The 22,390-nt window shown below is 51.0% G+C and overlaps 1 protein-coding gene across 3 annotated transcripts in view; it reads left to right on the top strand.

Annotated features, from left to right (window-relative positions):
- CPLX2 (complexin 2) overlaps positions 1-21,395 on the top strand; it is an 80,701-nt gene extending 59,306 nt beyond the window's left edge. For 2 of the 3 annotated variants that reach the window (XM_033432107.2, XM_004272021.3), the window contains 3 exons: positions 16,058-16,176; positions 16,316-16,491; positions 17,251-21,395. In XM_033432107.2, coding sequence (XP_033287998.1) covers positions 16,146-16,176; positions 16,316-16,491; positions 17,251-17,448 — 405 coding nt within the window. In that variant the 5' untranslated portion in view covers positions 16,058-16,145 and the 3' untranslated portion in view covers positions 17,449-21,395. Of the gene's footprint in view, positions 1-8,315; positions 8,584-16,057; positions 16,177-16,315; positions 16,492-17,250 lie in introns of those variants that run through there. The other variant, XM_033432106.2, reaches the window with a different exon arrangement.
- Positions 21,396-22,390: the final 995 nt, after the last annotated feature.

The following is a 22,390-nucleotide window of genomic DNA, read 5'->3' as shown; positions in this document are numbered from 1 at the left end:
CATGGTTAGATGGCTGGTGTTAAGAGTCAGGTTGAAGCGAACTGAGCGGAAGGGAGCAAAGGACTGTGACAGAGAGGGCTTTTTTTTCATTTAAATCCTTAGGACAGAGTTCCAGGGCCCTGACCTACAGCCACCATCACTTTTGATCACCTCAGACTTGGAACGCCCAGCCCCATTAAGGACCAGCTTGTGGCAAGGTCCCCATATAGGTGCCCTAGCAGGGTCACCTACACTCTGGGACCAGTTGCCCCAAAGCTGCAGATCCCGGCTTGGCTGCCAGCAGCCCACCTAATCCCCCTCTAAAAATGTGGCCACCTGTAGAGACGTACCAAGCTCCAATACTGCTAATGCTGCCACTTCTCAGCTGTGTTACCCTGAACGAGGCCCTTAACCTCTCTGAGCGTGAATATCACTATCTGAATATAAAGTGGAGATGATGACATTTAGGGTAAGGGACGCGTTGGTGTAGGGATTAAATCAGTTAAAGATATGAATCACCTACCACAGTGAGAGGCTCAGTAGATGAAAATTCCTTCCTCTTCAAACCTTTCAGCTTTTCCCTGGTTTCATCTTCCCGACACCTCTCCAACCCCCTGTTTGTTTGCCACATAAATGGTGGTTTTGTTTTATTTTGTTTTTTCTGCCAGAAAGAAACAACTGGAGGTTGAGTGGCATAGACCAGCCATTTTTAGATTTGTGGGTAGAAAAAAGTCCTCTTGTTCTCAGGCCGGAATCTAAGATCCCTCTGGACTTCCTTCAGGCGATTCCCATTTGGGGACATGATACTCCAGTCCCTTGTGTGGTGGAGAGGAAGGAAGGAAGCCCAAAGACGGGGTAAAGAAGTAGAAGAGGGCTTCCCTGGTGGCGCAGTGGTTGAGAGTCCGCCTGCCGATGCAGGGGACGCGGGTTCGTGCCCCGGTCCGGGAAGATCCCACATGCCGCGGAGTGGCTGGGCCCGTGAGCCATGGCCGCTGAGCCTGCGCGTCTGGAGCCTGTGCTCCGCAACGGGAGAGGCCACAGCAGTGAGAGGCCCGCGTACCACAAAAAAATTTAAAAAATAAAAATAAATTAAAAGAAGTAGAAGAAACATCGCCCACCCCTAGTTTCCTCTAAACTTCAAATTCTTCTTTCTCGCTCCAACTTAAATGAACTCAGGGGACTCAGGAGGCAGAGTTCTCTGGCAAAGAAGATCATAAAAGTAGGCTTTGTCTAATGATCGCACAGCCCCAAACTCCAGAATCCCCGCCTTGCTCAGGTGTTGGAGGGAAAGAGGATTAACACTTGCTGAGATTGTGCTGCGATTCCCTAAACATTGTTTTATCTGAGCCTCACAATCACCCTGGTAGGTTGGGATCATTGACCCATTTCACTGAGGAGGAAGCTGAGTCTCAGAGACAAAACCACACTATCTGGAAGGGGCAGAGAGCTGCTGAGATTTCACCCATGTCTCTATGTGAGCAGAGCTCATTGCTGTCTCCTCCACAGTGCCTCTGAGATGACTCCGGCATCCCCAGAGCCAACCTCCCTGTCCCTTCCCTGCTTTGGACTTCCAATCCCATCTGGCTTACAAGCTGTGTGTTTTTGATTCTCCTCCTCAGAGCTGCCTCTTCACTAGGATAGCACTTAGTGTGTTGTATTATCATTGACTGTTGGTGGGCATCTCTCCCCGCTCACTCCTGAGTGCTTCAAATCACAGGCTCTGATCTGAAAGGATCTTGAGCGTGTGAATTGGTCCATGTGTTATCTCTCTGTGGAGTATTCGCCTCTCTTACTGTGGAATAAAGAGGGGGAAGAGAAACTCCGAAAGTTCTTATACATCTTTGTCTGCCTAGGACAGTGCCTGGTGTGTCATAGGCCCGCCACACAGGTTTGATAAATGAAGATTTGAGTGAAAGGAGACCTACCACATAGGGTTGTCATGAGCTGAAAGGGCTGAGATCTATAGCATCCTTGGAACAGTGCTTGGCGTACTGGATGTGTTTTAAGAATGTAATGCTGAGTTACAACTGGGAAGGAATACTTACCCAGGAATTAGGAGTTTCATTAACTTGCTGTGTGGCATTGAGAAAGTCCCTTCCCATTTCTGGGCTTCTGTTTGTTCATCTGCAAGTTGAAGACACCGGATTAGATGACCAGAAATATACCTTTTCAGTGCTGACTTTTTATGCATGTTTCATCTCCTCCCTTCACTTCAACTCCTCCCAAAACATACACACACACACACACACACACACACACACACACACACACACGCACCCCACGTGCATGCCCGTCAATCTGAAGACAGAATTCTGCTGCCTCTCTGCCCTTTCTATCTTTCATTTCCTTTGACCAGAAGCTCCATGAGCTTATTAAACTTTGTTGTCCATGTTCCTCAGCTATGCCTGCTTTAGTAAAACAGCAATAATGTCCCCTGAGATTCATTTTATTAAAGAGCAAAATCTGCTCTGTGGGGCAGGGTGTGCTGGTCCTAAATGGAAAGTAGAAGTCATTTCCAGCTCTCTTGCTCCATAAATGCAGGGGTTCTGCTAGCTGCCTTTGCACTGAGATGGAAAGAACATTTATCTTCACAAATGTAGGCAACACCATGGAGGCAGCCCTGCAAGGGACAAGGGAAAAAGCCTTCCATTCCAAAAGGTGCGGCGAGACCAAAAAAGAAAAGTTCTTCCTAGAATAGGAACAAAATTACACGGCAGGTTCTCTTCTAACTCCACAATTCTAGACATTAAGATTCATAGGATTTAAGATTCTAAAGTTGTGAGTGAATGTGAGTAATTAGTTGCATCTAAGCTTCTATTAGTCCTAAAATATTATATGATTCCATGATTAAGTATTTTTTCCTACAAGACCAGGGTCCTATGATTCTCAGATTCTATTGACCCAAGACAAGGGTTTTTCAGCTAGTGGGTGTATCCAAAACACCTGGGGTCTTGGTAACCAATGCAAATTTCTGGGCTCCCATCTCCAAGATTTTGGTCTATCCATGCGGGATGAGCCCCAAGAGTCTGCAATGTTTTTAACATGTCCCCCCAAACCCCAGTGGATCTGAGTAGGAGGGGGCCATTCTTGAACATACAGTGTTTAGAGAGCCTGTCATTCTAGATTCTGTGATTCTAAATGTGATTCTAAAATGGCCTTTTGCTTATGATTCTAGCATTCTGGGACTCTTATTCTGTTTCCACATGCCTAAGGACAAGATTCCAAGGTGTAGAGACTATCTTTCTGAGCAAGGGTTTCACATGGGGGAGGGGAAAGGAGACCAAGTGTCATGAGGTTGGAGGGACATTCTAGAAGGGGGACTTCCTGAAGGCACAGAGCAAACGTTGATGCTGCACCGATTTGCCTGAGCAAGTCCAGTGCTAGGACTCAAATGAAGAGGCTTGGTGAGGGGCATTGGCTGGCTCTGGGGTGACATGAGCATCTGGAGTCATCAGGAGGAATTCCGGATGGACAGGGAGATCCAACCATGTCCTGGAGAGTTGGAAGGGCTGAGGTTGGAGAGGGGAGGCAGAAATCACAGCAGAGAGCTCGAAAAATAACCAGTGGCAAGGGAGGAAGGAGTTATCCCCAAAACATCCTCCCCGTGCCTGTGTTGGATGGTAGGGGAAATGCAGACTGGTTTGGCAGACATGAAAATGTAAGGTTTCAGGAAAACTCAGGCTGAGAGGGAGTTAACTGTGTGGGGATGTCCCTGGGTACAGTGTGTGGGCTGAAAGAAGACTGCCTTGACATGCTAATGAGTGCTTGGATGTTGGAGGGTAGGGATGAGATGAAGGGTAGCAGAGGACCTCTAAGGAGCTTGTAGGCAGATGCTGGGCTGGGGAGGGGCTCTGAGTTGGGGACAGGGTCTGGAATAGAGAGGGTTTCCTCAGGAGGTTCCCACACCCACTCCATGTACCACCGATGAGTCAGGATTCAGATGAGGAACGTGGGACCCTCTTTCTGAAAACAAAAGTGGAGAATGGAGAATCCAAAGTTCTCCAGCTTCCCAGATGGGGCAGGTTGGGTTACCAAGCAGTTCTCTGGCGGTGGGAGCGGGGGGAGAATGGAAAAGGAAGGATCAGTAACTCTTGGCGATACATTTAGCCTGTATGTCTGCACAGTGGTGATGACACATTCTGGCTGCACATACAAACCCCTTCTGCCCCACACAATGACAGTGACACATGTGCCAGCCCATTGTGACACACTTACACCTGCACCCTTACCACCAATGATGGCAGCATTTCAAATTGATGCTAACACACTATGTATCATCTCTCATGGACAGCAACACTTAGGACGTACACCATTGCACAGAAATGGTGATATGTCCCCAGAACTTTTGCATCTGACACAGTCTAAGTAAATGGCACCCTCTGTGGCTGTACAACCTGCAGAGCTGCGTCTAGTACCCATGCCTTACACCCCAACCATCACGCAATGCCATTAACATATTCCACTGTAACTGCAACCTACTTAGCTCTACACCCAATAACACTCTCACACCAGAGTCACTTCATATCGGGAGGGATACACCACCGCACACTGAGAGTCACATGGTGTCAAACCCACGCTTACCCTACTAGAACCTGTATCCCTCCTCATGGATGCTGCCCGCTCCCACCTGCACGGCCCCCAGAGGTGGGCACACACACACAAAGTCACCTTTGCACACCAGTGGTTTGCCTTCACACCGTGTCACCGCATGTTGAAGGAGACAGACTGGGACCCTGACCTCACAACTTGACAGTGATGGTACCATAGCCTAGTTAGTGACAAGAGGGGAGGCACTCGTCAGATGAGCAAGGTGGCCTAGAGCCCTTCCCTCTGCACCACCCCCATAGTTCTCTTTCTGCCTCTGGCACACGGCCACCCCCACAAACCAAGACCGGCTCTGCCCCTGCAGGCTCAAGCTAGAATGACAGGATGTGGAGTCAGCATCTGGAGCATTCAGATGTCTCTCTGCACTGACCGGCTCAACTCCTAGTTGAGGTCAGGGCCAGCCAGCGAGCTCTTCCTCATCTCCCACATGGCAGCCAGCATGCCCTTTGGACGGAGGCGGCTGCGGGGAAGAAATGGGTTGACCTTTGGACAAGAGCCATGCTCAGTGATCACATTTATAGTCTGTGACAGCTGTCATTCCTCACACACTCTTCCTCAATCCTCACACAAAGTACTGACATTAGCTCTCTTGATTGGCTTGTTAGTGAACCTTCAAGGCATGTATGTATCATTTTAAAAATCTGGCCCCCGGCCCCAGCCCACAGGGCTCATCAATAAAGGTGGAAATTCAGCACCACCAGCCAGGGTAAGACACCTTAAGCAGAGCCGCATTCAGATCTTACCAGGTGTCTCTTAGAAGCTGTCTACAAAGCAGGGTCTGCAAGGGCCAAGGCTCAGCGTGGAGGGTGGGGACTTGCAGCAGGCTGGATTAGAGATGCAGGAGACGAAGGAAAGGCTGGCAACCCACGTGACATGAAGACCCCAATCTGAGTGTGAATTCATGGCAGGTTTTTTTTTAAGTGAGAAACTAGAGAACAGGGAAGATGATAAATGTCAATGTAAAAAAAAAAATATCGGCAGAGCAAAAATTACATTTCCATAGGCTGTGGGATGTGTCAGAAGAGATGCAGCCCAGCCTGGTGGAAGGACCCCAGAGCTCAGTGTCATGCAGGCATGGGCTGGAATCTTGGATCTGCCAAAGACTCACTGTATCTCCCTGGGCCTTGTCTTCCCCATCTTGAAAATAGGGGTTTATGTGAACTAAAGGAGAGAATGTAATTTATGCAAAGCACCAAAGTGAGCACCTGAGACACAGTAAGAAATGTTTATAATATTTAGCAACATTTCTGTAGTTATAAAACAGTATTTGGGAACCATGTCCAGGCTGGTAACACTGAACAGGAACAAGTATTCATCTTTTCACTACCTTTTTTTGACAGGAAGCATCAGTGGCTCATGTCATCCCCTAATTGTTCAAAGGATAAAGCCACCAAAACATGACTGAGCTGTCCTTTTGTTCACCAGGAAGATTTTCTGCAGCTAGACATGACTCATGTCAGCTCATGCAGTTCTTAATAGGCTCATAGAAACTGGGGTTCAAAGGGTGCTTTAGCTGTCACTTACTGCCCAACTGCCATCTTCCAGGGGAAGGGAACTCAGCACCTCACATGAGGCAGTCCGTGCTATGGTTGGACAGCTCCAGCCGATAGAAGGTTCTTCCTCTCAGAGCTTCCGTCTGCCTTCCTTTACCTTTCCTCCATTGCCCCAATTCTGTCTTCAACACTAGTAAAAACAGTAGTCCTTTTCTTTCCTGGCAATGGTCATTTATTCATTCCACAAGCATTCTTTAGCTCCTGCTTTATCAGGCACCATGCTAAGTGCTGGAATTACAAACTGAACAAGACTTGTCAGTCCTTCAAGGGCTAATCCCCCTTCAGCATTCTCTCCTCCAGGTAAAACAGCCTTAAATCCTTCCACCATCCCTCATTGAACCTGATTTCCAGACACCCACCACCCAACCACTTCCTTTTTCTCTAACCGTACTTGAGCCTACTAAAGTCCATCTTAAAGTGTTGTGTCCAGAACTGAGCTTAGTATTTTTCTGAAGGCTAAGTTGGATTTTTAGCCCAGCTTAGTCAACATCCATGTCAAAGGCAATGCCCATTGTGGAAAAACCCCAATTGTAACTAGAGTGCTGCCAGCCAGGTCCCACTCACTGAGCTTCTGTTCTAGGAGAACAGGGAAGAGGAGGGAGGAGGAAAGAGGCGGACTATGGCTCTTGAAATGACGGGATGTCAGATCTCCCTTCCCAGAACTCCCCTCAGGCATTAGTGGCAATTCTAAGTCACTCTAATCAAACAGCCTCCCCTCTGCCCCTTCCATTAGTGCCTGCCTCTGGAAAGGGAAGAAAAATTAAAAATGAGCTGACAGGCCAACACAACACAGAAGAGAAAACTCAGCCATAAAGGGAGGGACTCCCCTACACCCAGCCCCACAGCCTGTAAGGGGAAAACAGAGATAAGCTTCAGAAGGTGACTCTCTAGATGAGGAAGGTGGGTCCACCAATGGCTTCTGATTTGTGGGGAGTCCCCCATTTTGAGGCCTCTGCTGTGAAAATGTATAAAGGAATAGTCCCCCCTTGTTGGAATAAAATCATGCCTCCTTCCTTTCCCAGATCCTGTCCTTCTGCAGCTCTTGCCGCTCCCTTCTTGGAAGGAAGCCATCGCCTTACAGAAGCAGGAGTCATCTCCACTCTGACATAACCCCTGATTGATGCATAAACTCCTGCAAATCTTTCAAAGGCCTGGTGCAAGGCTCCTCCTCTCTGAAGCCATTTTCCTACACATTGGGCTGGATTAAAGGAAGCATTTTAGAGCCAAGAAGATGGCAATCAGAATGGAAAGGCTCATTAGGAGAGAGTCATAAAATGAAAAATGAGTGTAAGCAGAGGAGGAAAGGCCGGGGTGAGGGACAGATGTTGCCCTGCCTCTTGGTGGTCCCCTTTCTTCCCAGGGCAAAGGAGAGAAAAAATGGCCTTCTAGAAGAGGTTTTGCCAAAGAATTCCTTATTCTTCACAGGATATCAGATCTAGAAGGGCCTAGCAAGTGACTTGCCCAAGGTCTACAGCAATTTTGCAGCAGTCTCCTCCCTCTGGGTCCACGTGGAATGTTCCTGAACCCCTATGGAGGCCTTGCCCACATGACGCATCAATGTTTTCTGAGTGCTCATGCGGAAGGACAGGATACTGAGGGGCTGCAAAGATGATCTGACGGTGGTCTTGTCATCCTGTAGGAGCTCACAGGCAAGAGGCATGCAAACAGAGGAAAAGGGGACCCTGAAACAGGGGTGTGCCTGGGGGTGGCAGGACCTCTGAGGATAGTGTGACCAGTTCTGCCTGGAGGAATCAAAGTGGGCTTTCCTGAGCAGGCGATCTTGTATTTCTGCTTTAAAAAAAAAAAACAAAAAAAACCTTCCCTCCATCCCCTGACCCGCACTGCCCCTCAGAACATTGAAGCAGCAAGCTTGTGGTCCTAAGAGCTGTGGCCAGGATACGCAGCTGCAGGGGGGATTGCTGGGGATGTCTGGAGGAGAAGATACAAGAAAAGGTGGAGGAGGAAAGGGAGTGGAGATTTTTTTTTTTTTTAAGAGAGGGGAAAGGAGAGAGAAAGGGAAAGGGAAACGGAGGGGGGAGGCGGAAGAGGGAGAGAGGGAAACAGGGAGGGAGGGAGAGACGGAGAAAGGGGGGGGGAGGGAGGAGAGAGAGGGGGAGAAAGGAGGAGGAAGAGGAGAGGGGGGAGGGAGGGGGAGGGAGGGGGAGGGAGGGGGAGACAGAGAGAGAGAGAGACAGAGAGAGAGAGAGAGAGAGAGAGAGAGAGATTTGAATTTCCCATCTGGAAAGGGAGAGGTAGCACGTCAGGGTCTGGCTGACGGGCGCGATTGGAGGGCGCCTCCGGCAGCCGCCCGAAGCAATAGCCGCGGCCCCAGCTCACCGGGCGGAGTTGCACGAGGCGGCAGCGGGAGCTGGAATAGCAGAAGGAACCGCCTCGTTGAGTTCGGCCGGAGCCCTGCAGTGGCTCAGACGGTTGCGAGGACCTCCAGGTCGGTGCTGGCCACGGGCCGGGAGGGCGGAGCCGGGCTGTGGGCAACAGGGTCTGGGCTCTCGCCTCCAGGCCGCAGCGCAGCCCGGGAAGCTGCAGGGTATGGTTTTCGGGGGCACAGCTCCCCAAGACTGCCCGGGCGCGAGAAAGGGAGGCTGCGCGGCGGCAGCAGGGACGCTCCAGGGCGCGCTCGCCGTGGTGCTGAAAGGACAGCTCCCCGCAAGGGGGAAGCGAGCAGGCGGAGGGAAGGGAGTGAAGCGGGAGCCAACTGGGAAGGAGGGGTGGGGCCCCGAGATGGAGACCCTCGGGCAGAAGCCCGAAGCTGCCCGGCTCCCGGGGAGCCAGGACCGCCCCGAGGGCGGCGGGAGACTCAAGTCTGAACCTAGAGAACAACTTCGAGCTCTTGGGGTAGGGATGGGGGGACGTCGATCTAAGCTACTTCAGGTTGTGGTTAATCTGGAGCCCGCCAGGGCCCTCTTCGCCTAGGGAGAGGGAGCCGCCCCTGAGGGGTACAGTTCGGGTACCGGAGTGAGTCAGAGGGCGGCGGGAGTGGGGCGGACAAACCGAAGGTGCAGGGGAGGAGAACCTAAACGTTGACTGGGGGTGGGGGACGAAGAGGACTCTATTTGTCATGGAAGGAGGAGGAGCGGAGGTTTGGGCTGCACCTGTCAGCTGCCTGGGGTCATTAGGAACGATCAGTTCTTCGCCCTCGCCGGCCCCACTCTGCCCCCTCCCTCAGCAAAGTTTGAGACCAGGCCAGGTCTTGAGGTTGGAGCTCTAAGTGTTGGGGGGGAGGGGTGCTCTCAGTGGCCAACCGTGAGCTCGAGGCAGAACTGCCGGCTACGTTGATCTCGGTGGGGGACCGATAGAGGGACACCAGGATTCCTGTCCCCCTCTTCTGCCGGGAGAATACGAACCCCCCGCCGCTTCCGCTTTTCTGCAGGAGCCAGTCCCTTACCCACTCCCATCCTCCACTGCTCCTTTCCCTCCCCAAGTGCTTCTCCCTTCTAGAGGCATGGGGCGGGGGAGTAGAGGGACATCCCCTGTCACTGCACCGCCATTAGCGTAGGGTCCCCCTCAAAAGGCAAATGAGTGTTGAACTGACTTGCAGTGAATATGGCCTGGACATGAGCTATTTAAAAAAAGGACAACAGATAAACAGCCACAAGGACAAACCCTGCAGGTGCCCGAGTCTGCTTGTCAGATGGTGGGGTCCAGTCCTGAAAACCTCCTGGGGCTCTGATGGCCAAGCCTGAGGAGGTGCCTCAGCTGCCTTCCGGTTAGGATGGGTTAGGAGGGAGCCTGAGAGGGGAAGCTGGAGGAGCATCCCAGGCACGCTGAAGGCAAGGAAACCTGGTGCTGCAGCAGCATCACTCCCCCACCCCTCCGTGTGTCCCCTCCCCCAGCCTAACGTCCCCACTACCACCACCACCACCACCACCCTTCCCGTGCTGGGATAGACCAAGTCTTCCCGCAGACCCGCTGAGGAGCGCCTCCTGGCGGTCCGGCCAAAATCCTCAACTGCACGCAACCTGCTGGACCTCAGCACTCCTACAGGCATATGGCAAAATATCTACACACACGCCTGCACACACGCTTACGCAGAATCACAACGTTGCCTAAGTTCAGAGTTAGACACGCAGGAGCATACCTTGAACGCATACACTCTCACATACTCGCTGACACACGTTAAATTCAACCCAGCAAATACGTCCTGAGGCTCTACCATGAGCTAAGAAATGTTGTAGATGCTGGCACAGGAGAAAAGCACACGATACAAGCCCTGCCCTGGGAAGAGTTCAGAGTGACTGGGAAGGGAAAGACACAGAGCTGGACAGAGTGCATGAGCTGGAGGCAGGCAGGGCTGTCCTAGAAAGCGCCATGGGTCTCAGAAGAGGAAGACTCCATCACATCTCACCGAGGAGAGATTTCACGGGAGGAGTGATGTATGAAGTGGACCTTTGAAAACTAATGCTGCTGCTGCCACTGATGATGACGGTGGTGATGACGATGACAGCGAATATGTACTGAGCACCTACTATGTGCCAAATGCTGGGCTGATCACATTTGCATTATTTCATTTAATGCTTACAACATGCATTGGGTATAGACGTTATGGTCTCCATCTTGCAGATGAGAAAAGATTAAGTCATTTGCTCAAGGTCACTTAGGAAGTAGTGGGGCCAGGAACTGAACTGGCAGAGATGAGGTTAAGAGGTTCCAAGGACGTAGAAATAGCAGATGAACAGATGCCCAGGAGTTTTTGGAAAGAATACGTGTGGAGGTATAGCTGATAAAGAGCCACATACAAAGGATAGGAAATGAATGGTGAGGCAGGCAGATGTTAGACTCTGCAGGACTTGAAGGTCAGCACAAGGACTCTAGCTGGTTTAACCAGGCCATGGGGAGCCACTGCAGGATGTGTTTGCATGAGCAGATCTGCCCTTTAGGAAGATTAATCGGACAGCCTTGTGGAGGATAGATGTAAGGTAGGGGAGGGACAGAGTTAGAGATTATGCAAAAATTCAGAACCTCGAGGCCCTGAACCAAGGCATTAGCAGCCATAGGAGAGGGGATGTGTGGATGCAGGAAACACTGTGGAGCTATAATCTCTGGACCTTCTTCCTCAGCACCCCGTCCCAATTATAACTTGCCAATTCCTTGTGTGGTTTTTGCCCAGCGTCTACCTCCCCAGCTGACTGAATGCTGTGAGAACAAATGCTATGACTCCCTTGTTCCCTGCCACAGCCCCAGCACTCAGAACAATGCCTGGCAGAGAGTAGATGCCCAAAGCATATTTGTAGTGTGAGTGAATGAATGAATGAAGAATTCCCTGACTGTGGAGTTTTCCACTGAGGCAATTGGAAGAAGGAATGCTGGAGGAAAAGGTGGCTGGCGGGGAGGGGAGACAAGGATGAGGTCGATCTTTGGATAGAATGAATTTAAGAATATCCAGCAAAGAGTTAAATGTGCAGGTCTGGGGAGAGGGAGAGGGAGAGGTCTGTGACTGAAGAAGTGCATAAACCAATAAGGGTAGGTGAGATTTCCCAGGTAGACAGTGGGAGAGGGAGGGGCAGTGGGAGGGGGAATCAGCAGAAAAGAAGACCATTGGAGAAGTAAGATGATGACCACAAGAGTGCTGTGTCATATGGCATTCAGGAAATTCAAGAAGAAGGCTGAAAAAAGGCAGGGTGGGTGAGAGGGAGGTCAGGGGTCTTCATCGGCATCTGATACTACAGAGGGATGGAGAAGGAGAAGGAGGGCTGTGAAAGCATTCCTGGGTCTGGTGATTAGGAGGACTCTGGCAACTCTGAGTAAGGCAGCTTCAGCAGCAGTGCAGGGGCTGCAACTCTCCGATCTCACAGAGCCAGAAGGTTTGACTGGGAGGTGAGGAAGTGATGACACCAAGTGGAAACTACTGGATCATGAAGCTAGAGGGCAGAGATTAAGAGAAAGATAGGGTTCAGAGCAGGAGCTGGAGAAGGAAGGGGATAAAAGAGGCGTATGGAGAAGAGATTGAAGGTATGAGGAAGAGGGAGTAAAAACTGGATCAAGGAGCAGGTGTAAAGAGGGAAAATCTGGAGCTCAGGCAGATGGATTGGCTTCAGGGGGAAGGAGGGAGACTTCTTCCTTGGGAGTTAGGAGGGGAGTTAATTGTTTTGGTAATGATAACAAGAACCATTTACTGAGCCCACATCATATGCAAAATACATTTCATAGATTAATTCTAAGCCTTCAAAATGGTATTATAATCCTCGCTCTATAAAGAAGAATGAGACTCAGAGAGGTTAAGTCAATTACTCACTATCACACAGCTAAAAAGCAGCAGATTCAGGATCTGAGTCAGGTGTGCCTGACACCAGAGCTCACAAGCCTTCCGCTGTACCACACTACATAAAGTGACACGGAAATCACCTGCTGAGAGGGATGGGGTAGGAGTAGGTTGGGCCTTAAGAAATTGGTTAGTGGAATCTCTCGACAGGGTGAAGAAATTGCTTAACAGCTAAAAGGGCCGTGCTGGGAGTCAGCAGCAGGACCTTGAGGTGGACCCAAGAAGTTTGGCTAAGTAATCCCAGGAGGCTGGGAGTAAGAGGCACCTGGAGTGACAGGATGTAAACATGGAGAAGACTCATCCCTTGAGTAGATTACTTTGCATGCGGGGGCTTGGGGTTGGTAATCAAAGTTTTCTGAATGAATACAGGAAGCAGAGGAGTCTGGAGAAGGAGGTGGTTTGGTGACAGAGAGGTGGCATGTTGAGGTTTTTTTTTTTTTTTAACATCTTTATTGGAGTATAACTGCTTTACAGTGGGGTGTAGTTTCTGCTTTATAACAAAGTGAATCAGTTATACATATACATATGTTCCCATATCTCTTCCCTCTTGCGCCTCCCTCCCTCCCACCCTCCCTATCCCACCCCTCTAGGTGGTCACAAAGCACCGAGCTGATCTCCCTATGTCATGCGGCTGCTTCCCACTAGCAATCTATTTTATTGCAGCTCTATTTACAATAGCCAGGAGATGGAAGCAACCTAAGTGTCCATCATTGGATGAATGGATAAAGAAGATGTGGCACATATATACAATGGAATATTACTCAGCCATAAAAAGAAACGAAGTTGAGTTATTTGTAGTGAGGTGGATGGACCTAGAGTCTGTCATACAGAGTGAAGTCAGTCAGAAAGGGAAAAACAGATACCGTGTGTTAACACGTATATATGGAATCTAAGAAAAAAAAAGGTCATGAAGAACCTAGGGGTAAGATGGGAATAAAGACACATACCTACTAGAGAATGGAGTTGAGGATATGGGGAGGGGGAAGGGTAAGCTGTGACAAAGTGAGAGAGTGGCATGGACATATATACGCTACCAAACGTAAAATAGATTTCTAGTGGCATGTTGAGTTTGAGTGGTGCTGTGGGACATCCAGGGCAAGGCAGGCAAGAGGGAGGCAAGTGTATTTCTTGACTTATTTATTGCCTGTTTCACACACACACACTCACAGTACACACACTCCCAGAATGTAATCTGCACGAGCACAGGACTTTGTCTGTCATGTTCACTGTTATATCCCCACTGTCACTGCCTGACACATGACAGGTGCTCAACTAATACTTACTGGATGAATGAATATAGGGGTCTGGTGCTCAGATAAGACATCTAGCTGTCATCAGTGTTAGCAGTCATAAAGCCCCTGGAAAGGGTGGTTCTCCCAGGGAAATATTAGAGATGAAAAGGAGATAAGGACTGAGGTCAGAGTCCTGGAGAACACACTTCTGAAGAGGCAAGAGGAAGAAAAGCAGCAGCAAAGGAAGGGAGGGGAGAAGGAGCAGTAGGAGAGGAGGGAGAGGAAAGAACTGAGTCACAGAAGCAAGAAAGGAGAGAGGTTGGAGGATACAGTGGGGTGGCTAGCAGTTCAAATACTGCAGAACTGCTTCAGAAGAAGAGCTGGGAAAAGGGCCCAGAAGATCATCTGGTTCAGGAGAGATGCTTGCCAGAGCAGCAAGTTAGGTGCCCTGTGGACCAATTTGAAACATCTCAAATTAGAGTCCTGCGTCCTCCACAACCACCTGGCAATTCCTTGAGCTAAATGTAAACACAGAGGAGGAACCCAAGAGTTCCTGAAATCATTTGGTTATTATTCTTTTCCTGTTCTTAGAAATGCCGTCTCTTTACAATGTTTTTAGTCAAATGAAAATATCTTGATTGACTGAGCTGAGCCACCTTCAAACTCAGAATTCTAGATCAGGGTGGGTCCTTCTGCATTTCCTGGAAATCCTGTTCCTTTCTGGCATGTCCTCATAAACATGCAATCAGCAATAGCTGACATTAACTAGCACCTGCTACACACCAGGCACCTGACCAGTATCTTCTCTTCCCCTTCATACATCAGCACAGGGTAGACTTAATACTCCCTCATTTTGCAGGGAGCAAACTGAAGCTTTCCCAGGGAGCCACAGACAGTGAGGGCTGGGGGCCAAGATTTCAAGCCAGGTGTGACTGATACCAAAGTCCCTGTGGATGGTTTTCTACTCCATCATGACTTTCCTGAAAACAACCTATCAGGTGATCTGATCACGTGGAAGTCCTCAAACTCTCAGGCCCCATGGTATGAAAAGATCTCAGTCTGCCAATATGTTTTCTCATTTTGAAAGAAACGAGGAAAATCCATCATCAATAAACAGCCAGTGACCTTGAACTCAACTTGGTTGCAATATCCAGCCTGACTCCTCTGCCACCATTTCCCAGGACCCCTTTATCCTCCTAGCAAATCAAAAAGACCCCAAGTCTATGTAGAATGAAAGTCCTGGGGGAGTAGGCCTGGCCCAATTTGACCATCAAGGTACATGACACTTTGGCTGTTAGATCCCCATCCCCATGGATATCCCCCTCCATGCTTGAAAAAGGATTTGCGGTAGTTTTGCCTATGAAAGCACCAGTGAAACTGAATGGTTAAAATAAAAAGGAAGTCTCTAAGAGTTAGAGCATCTGGGTTCAAATTCTCAGGGATGCTAGAAGAACGGAGTAAGAAAGAGGCCAAGTATAGAGGGAGGCTCCAGGCCCGCTACCTTTCCCCTCCCACTATGGTTGGAACAGTTCCATTTTTATGAATTTTGCATATTGAGATTCCCATTAAGATTTTATTTGGAGAAAATCTTCTGAGGCAAAAAAATAATAATAAAAACTGAAAGTCGGTGATTTAGGGAGAGGGAAATGAGGACAAACATAAGCTGAGTTGTTATGAGGCCCAGTGCTTGGTAATTTAAAGGCCCTTAGCCCCAAGAAGATTATTGTGTCTCCAACCCCCTCTGTGTAATTCAAAATAAAAATCAATATTAAGCTATAAAACTTACATGTTTTATGCAATGAAAATAACTTATTTCTCCATTTGTCTAATTTCAGAAGTCTGGATATGTTCCTGTAAGCTGGCTGTTCTCAATTTTTCACCTACCTCTTATTTGCTGGGGCCCCGAGCACAAGCTCACTCCTTCTAGGGCTTGATGCAGTGGTCCAGGCTGGAATTCTCTCCAGTCTCCACAGTATCCCTGAGAAAGGAGGCACAGCCATCTCTATCTCATAGAGGAGGAAACGGGGGCTCAAGGAGATTGGATAACTTGCGTGGAATTCCCATGGCAAATAAGGAGTTAGGGTGGCATTAGAACCCAGCTCTGCCTCTGTCCAAATTCTGGGCTTTTTCCAACATGCCTGGCTTCGATCAAATTAAAGCAACATGGTCAAGATGAAAATTTTAAAATAGGGATCAGAAGCCATTTGGCAGCACACATGTGCCTGGCACATAGCAAGTGCTCAGGAAACAGCCCTTTTCCATCCCTTTCCATGCGATACCAGGCACTGGGTCTTGGCCTCTGGCTGATGGTACCTGATGCCTGAACCAGGGTGACCGGTCGTTTGTCCAACTCCACTGCCCTGCCTGTGCAGAAGCTTCTCCCATCTAACCCTCAACTCTTCTTTTGACAGGTTGCCACATCTCCCCAAGCCAGGCCTGCCTGAAGTGCTGCATGCAAATTTGGCTGCTGGCTAGGGCACATTAAACAGAGTTGTAGGCATGGACTTCGTCATGAAGCAGGCCCTTGGAGGTGAGGCCCTAGCCCTGCACCCCATGCCCGCTACCCAATCCAGACCCAGGTGGGAGGGGCCTCAGCACACCAGGCCCCCCCCATCCCCAGGCTTGCCTCTATGACCCTGTCCTCTCCCTCCCCAACCCATCCCCCACAGGGGCCACCAAGGACATGGGGAAGATGCTGGGCGGAGAGGAGGAGAAGGACCCTGATGCACAGAAGAAGGAGGAGGAGCGGCAGGAGGCACTTCGGCAGCAAGAAGAGGAGCGCAAGGCCAAGCACGCACGCATGGAGGCCGAGCGTGAGAAGGTCCGACAGCAGATACGAGACAAGGTCAGCACCACCCTCTTGCCCATCCTGGAATGTAAGGGGTTAAAAGGGTCTCCCAAAACCTCGGGCTCCCTTGAATCCCAGCTCTCACCTTAGACCTAGTTCTCTCTGAGTCTCACTCTTTTCATCAGAAAAATGCGTGTCAAGGAACACCTCCCTCAAGGACCGTTCTGGGGATTAAAAAAGGTAGTGGATATAGTAAGTGCTCCCTAACGTTTGCTGCTACAGGTCCACAACCTTGTACCCAAAATCCTGGAGACCAAACAAGTTTGGAGCCCAGAATTTGGGGATTTTGGGAAAGTACTATAGCGCCCTGAGCACTGTTATGTGTCACTCCCAGTGAGTTTGCAGCTGCCACCCTATGCCAAACAGCTCAATACTTGTCTGCTCATACTGCGATAAATCAAGGGTATGAGTAGGCTTCCATCAATTCCAGTCAAGTTTTGTCACCAAAATTGAGCCCAAAGCCTGTGGGAGAACATTCAGTTTTCAGATCTTGGAGGATTTCAAAAGAGCAAAGAAATTATGTGGGCAGGTATTAATTTTAAAGGAAACCCCAGGCACCATCTCTCTTTTATTAAATACCAACTGAAGGCAAGCACAATCCCACAAGGAATGTGCCCTTATCCCCATTTTATAGATGAGAGGACCCATGGGCTCACAGGGTGTTCCCATGAGCTGCCTCAGCCACATGTGCATGACCTTGAGATCCAGCTCTCTCCTTGCCCTGTTCATGCTCCTCTCCACCCTTCCCCTCCCCAGTATGGGCTGAAGAAGAAGGAGGAGAAGGAGGCTGAGGAGAAGGCAGCCCTGGAGCAGCCCTGCGAAGGGAGCCTGACCCGGCCCAAGAAGGCCATCCCAGCAGGCTGCGGGGACGAGGAGGAGGAGGAGGAGGAGAGCATCCTGGACACGGTGCTCAAATACCTGCCCGGGCCACTGCAGGACATGTTCAAGAAGTAACCGGCCCTCCCACCACATCCCCACTCCACTTGTTACTTTTTTTTTTTTTTTTTTTTTGGTTCTTTCTTTTCTTTTTATTCATTTAAGTCTCAGTTCTGAAGGGGAAAACCTCAGTTGGCCTCTGTCCCCCTTCGCTGGCCAGGGGCTCCTCCCCCTCAGCACTCTTCACACTCCCTTCATCCCAGGGTATCCAGCCTCCACCTCACTCCCAAGTTGCTTGACAAGAAGAAGACAGCTTTTCTCCAGCAGGGGGTATTGAACCCAGTACAGGAAGCACTGGGGGGCCCCCTCCAGAAGCCTAAGGTCTGTGCTGGTGTGGTAATCCCCATACATTCCTTCATGCACCCCACTGCCAGGAGGACCACTGTCCCCAGCCAGCCAAAGTAATGACACATTCCAGCCCTGCCCAGCATGCTGACCTTTGGCCTCTAAACCCCAGTGGGCCTCCAGGTCAGGGCAGGGGCATTGAGTGGCCTGGCTCTGAGGAAGGGAGTCAGGGTAAGTCTGTCCTGTTAGGGCCTAGCCTGAGGCTGGCCTGTTCTGTTCTGGCCAGGCCTGGGTCTGGGCAGGAGGCTGGGGCTCTCCTTCTTTCCTCCCTCTGATGACACCCAGTCTAGGAGCATTCCTCTCCCAACCCCCACCTGAAGAGGCCTAGCCCCTGCCAAGCCAGTCCCTCCAAATGGATCCTCTATGGACTTTAACTCATCTATGGAGGGGCCCCAGGGTAAGGCAGCCCCTTGTTTCTTCCCCCCACTCCACTTAGGTCCTGGAGCCCCACTGCCAGGCTGGGCCCGGCTTGCCCAGCCAAGGGGCTGCCCAGGCCCCCCAGAAAATACTTGGAGCCATTGGGCAGCGATGGCCCATGCCATGGGACTCCCCCATTGGTGCAGCCAGGCTGCCCCCCTTCTTATCCACCCCTCTTCCTCACCTCATCCTGTTCATGTGCTTCCAGGGCCCCACGGTCCACAGGAGGACCCTTCCTGGCCAAAGCCCCAAACTTTTTGGGAAAAGCCAGTCCCCAGTTGACAGAGGGCATCTGTTCTTTCATCTTATTGGCCAAGAACAAACTCTCCTCTGGGATGTGTGAGACTGGCATTTGTTCCCCCCACCCCGAATTGTCAAGGCCTCCTTCTCAGTAAGCTGTGTGAGAACTGGGAAGCCATGGAGCAAATGAGAGAGGAAAGTGTTTGTCCAGGCATGCGTGAATGTACATGGCAGAGACTGCATCAGCAATTGTATGCCCAGAGATTATACATATAAGCCTATGATTAGAGTGTCTTGAGATTGTGTGTGTGTGTGTTAGTCAACATCCCTGTGTGATGTATGTTAGGCAGCCTTGTGTATGTATGCTTGTTTGAGGTGGTATGTGTGAGTTGAGATTGTGTCATATGTGTGTACTAACCATCTCATATGTGTGTTAGAGCTTGCATGTGTTAGCTAGTATCTGCATTTGTTTTCAAAAATAGCATGTATGTCAGGAGTGATGAGAATGTTAGATGTTGTAGAAGTATGTGTTTGAGAGAGTTGTCAGATATGCTGAGACTGTTGTGTGCATGTGTTTGGCTCTGAAAAGGCAGTTGTGTGCAGGACGTGTGCCTGGGGAGAAGGAACATAGGTAAGATGACCCCTCTTGGCCCCCAAACCACTAGTCACAGATGGCCACATCCAAGAGGAGACCTTGTCCTTGGCCTAGAGTCCTCCTGCCCTTGGGGGGTTCCTGCCTGAGGTCCTCAGAAGTCCACTGGGACAGACCCAGGCAGTGCCCCAAGAAGCCATGCTAGGCCCCCACCAGGGCCTACCCCAAAAGCAGGGGATAGGGAGGGGGCGACTTGCCTGTCCCGAAGCCCCTGCCCCATTGGCCCCAGTTTGCATTCTGCAGGTTTTCCATTTTAGTGAATTTATGCTTTTATTTCAGAGCGAGACATGGGTCTTCTCTGTCTGTTTCCAATAGTTAAAGCCATATCAGTTAGACTGCAATACTTTAAAGATGAGACAAAACAATCCATATGTTTAGGGAACTAGAAAAGTCCCCTGGTCTGTCCCTTCTCTGGGGAGCAGGGCCTCAGCAGCTCCAGCTCCCTGGACTTGCCCTTCTCCCCCGCCCACACCCCCTCCCCTGTGTCCCTGTGTCCCGTCCCCCCAGGGGGCCTGTGTCTGTGTCTGTACCTGTTTCTGTGATGGGGAGCCACCTTGCACCCCTGTTGTCTGCTTGTCTGTTTGTATCTGTTATCCCGGGCAGGATGGTCATTCTCAGGAGCCCCGGGGTCCTGGGGCAGAAACAGGCAGAGCCCAGTCCTGGGCCCCAGGCCTCCCCAGACCCTGTGTGTAGGTCCTACCTGGACACAGGGGTGAATCCCAAGTGTTCAGAAAGCTCTCCCTCTTGACAGGGGCCCACACACCTCAAAGGTGGTACCAGGGCACAGAGAGTGCCAGATGGACAGTGAAGACCGAGGCCCAGGGAGCTTCAGATGAGCAGGCCTGAGGAACCCCAGATCCCCAAGCGGCATCCCTCCCAGTCTTCACAGCCCCTCTGCACCCCCAGAGCAGGCTCAGGGCTTTTCCCATATGAGAGTGCCTTCCAGGCTGGCTGGCTTAGTCTGGTGCACATCCTGGACTCCTTTAGACTCCTCCAGCCTGCTTCTGAGCAGGACGACTGGAGGTTTTCCTGGAGGCAGGGACAGGGGGAGAATTTCTGCCTGGGGCATACCACCATAACTCTTGGGTCCAGGGGAACACGATGACCATCATTCCTGACACAGACCTTACTGTGGAGAGAGGCTAATATGTGGCCCAGAGAGGATGTCATGTGCAAACACACTTGTGGGAGCACAAAATATTTGTGAGGTGTTCGAGCAGGGAAGGGATGGTCACATGAAGTACCTGGGGTGGGAGGTGTATAAGGTGGGAGGGGGAAGAATGTGTCACACACAAATGGGGCAGTGTGCACGTGACACACTTAGGAGGTGGGGCAGGGAGGGAGTGGCCCCAGAATTCAGCATGCACACACACAACATACAAGGGAGACGTCCCCCAGCTAGGAGAACAGGAAGAAGCAATCATTGCATGTGGGTGAAGACAGAACAAAATGCCCGCTTGCCAGGGACGGCCACTGCTGTGCTGTGTGCCTGGGAGTGGACCAGCAGAGAGAAGGGAAGTGCTTCTCTGGATCTCCTGTGCTGGGCACTGGCAATGTCCAGAATTTCCACACAGGTACATCCTCTGCTCCAGGTCCAGAAAGTGTCCTTAACTACAAAGGTGTCTCCTCCAAAGGCAAGCAGGAGGTCCAGAGACCCTCCCAGCTGTGAGAGAGGGAGAGAGCCAGAGAGAGAGAAAGGGAAATAGAAACAGAAGTTCTTCAGCCCAGGTCCCTCTCAGGTGGGACAGCTGGTGGACAAAGCAACCTCCCCGAAGGCTCAGAGCTAGAGTAAAATGGGGTGAGCCACCAGCCCCGGGAGCCCCTGGTACCCAGCCAGCAGGGCTGCCCACCACCACCACTGAACTGCTCCATCCTTCTAGGTTCCTCAAACCCTTGACTGCACAGGGGGCTGGGGGTCAGACTGGCTCAGATGACGGGACATCTCTCAGGCCTGAGGACATGACTCCCCCCACATGTCCCCTGCTCTCCTCCCCACTCCTGTGCCCCACCCTCTTCACTGGAAAGAGAATGAGAGGTGCTCCTGCCGGCCCTCGGGTGGGGATGGGGGTCCTACTGAGACCCAGGTGGGGACGACCATCCTGCTTGCGTGGGGGAATCCATTTCCCACTGTGCTGTGTCCTTGTTGCTCTGCTTCCTTTAAATGTGTCAGTGCCTGGGGGGAGGGGAGGGGCAACTCCCATGCCCCCCTGAACCTGACCAAAAGCCATGGCTGTTGCTCCCCCTTTGTACGACGCAGATGCTAAGATGTACCAAACCAACCATGACAACAAACAAAAGACCTTGTACAGCAGCTCTCGGTCTGTCTGTCCTCTTCTGTCCGCCGGCACTGCCAGAGCTCCATGGGATGCCAGCTGAGAGGAGGGGGGCCAACCCACAGAACTCAAGAGGTCCCAGAAAACCTTCAGTTTTACCCTTGCTTCTGGCCAGGACACTCTGGCAATGACCCCAGAAACCAGCCAAGGCTAGAGTTAGGACTGGCCCCAGAGATTCAGGGCCACTCACGTCCCGCCCTTCAAAACCAACTGACAATCCCAGGAACTGGTAGTCCAGCTAACACCCCACACCCTGTCTCTGGCCACCCTTCCCCCCAAGCCCCGTGAGTGTGGCATCCTGACACAGAGTCAAGTCACATGGGTAGGCAAAGGTCCGTCATTGGTTGTCCCTCCAACATTGATGGAGTTCCTACCTCTGCTAGTCTGTGTGCAGGAGGCTGGGGACACAGAGAGAGGATGCATTGCTCCTGGACACAGACACATCCCAGACCTTGTTGAGGAGTCAAGAATAGACCACACTCGGCTGCCCCCCACCATCACCGTGCCTTAAGCTAGGCCTCTTCTCTCTGCTTGCATAGGCACCTCTCATTCCCCACACACTGCTCTCCTAGCCTGTATCTCTTCCCTTCCACCCATCCTCTCCCCACCACCCCACCCCACCTAAAAGACTTATCTAAAATTCAGACGTAACCATGTCACTTCCCTGCCCAACACCCTTCAATGGCTTATAGGACAACGTCAAAATTGTCAAAATGGGCCTGTGTGATGTGACCCCAGCTGGCTAGTTCCAAGCCCACCTAACTGCTCCAAGCTCCCCCAGTCCCCACACATACCATGTTGTTTTGTGTTTGCCTATTCTGTCCTCTCTGCCTGAAATGAAAGGTACCCTTCCCCTTTCTGGTGTATTCCCAACTTCTCAAGATCCAGCTCCAATGTCACCTGCTGTGTGAAGCCCACCCTGACATAGCCCCGTCCCCCCGTCCACAGCAGAGTTTGTTGCTGTGTTCGCACA

Source organism: Orcinus orca, chromosome 3, assembly GCF_937001465.1.
Source record: "Orcinus orca chromosome 3, mOrcOrc1.1, whole genome shotgun sequence".
Taxonomy (NCBI): domain Eukaryota; kingdom Metazoa; phylum Chordata; class Mammalia; order Artiodactyla; family Delphinidae; genus Orcinus; species Orcinus orca.
Note: the sequence above shows the minus strand (reverse complement) of the source record. Positions and strands in the feature narration are given on the sequence as shown.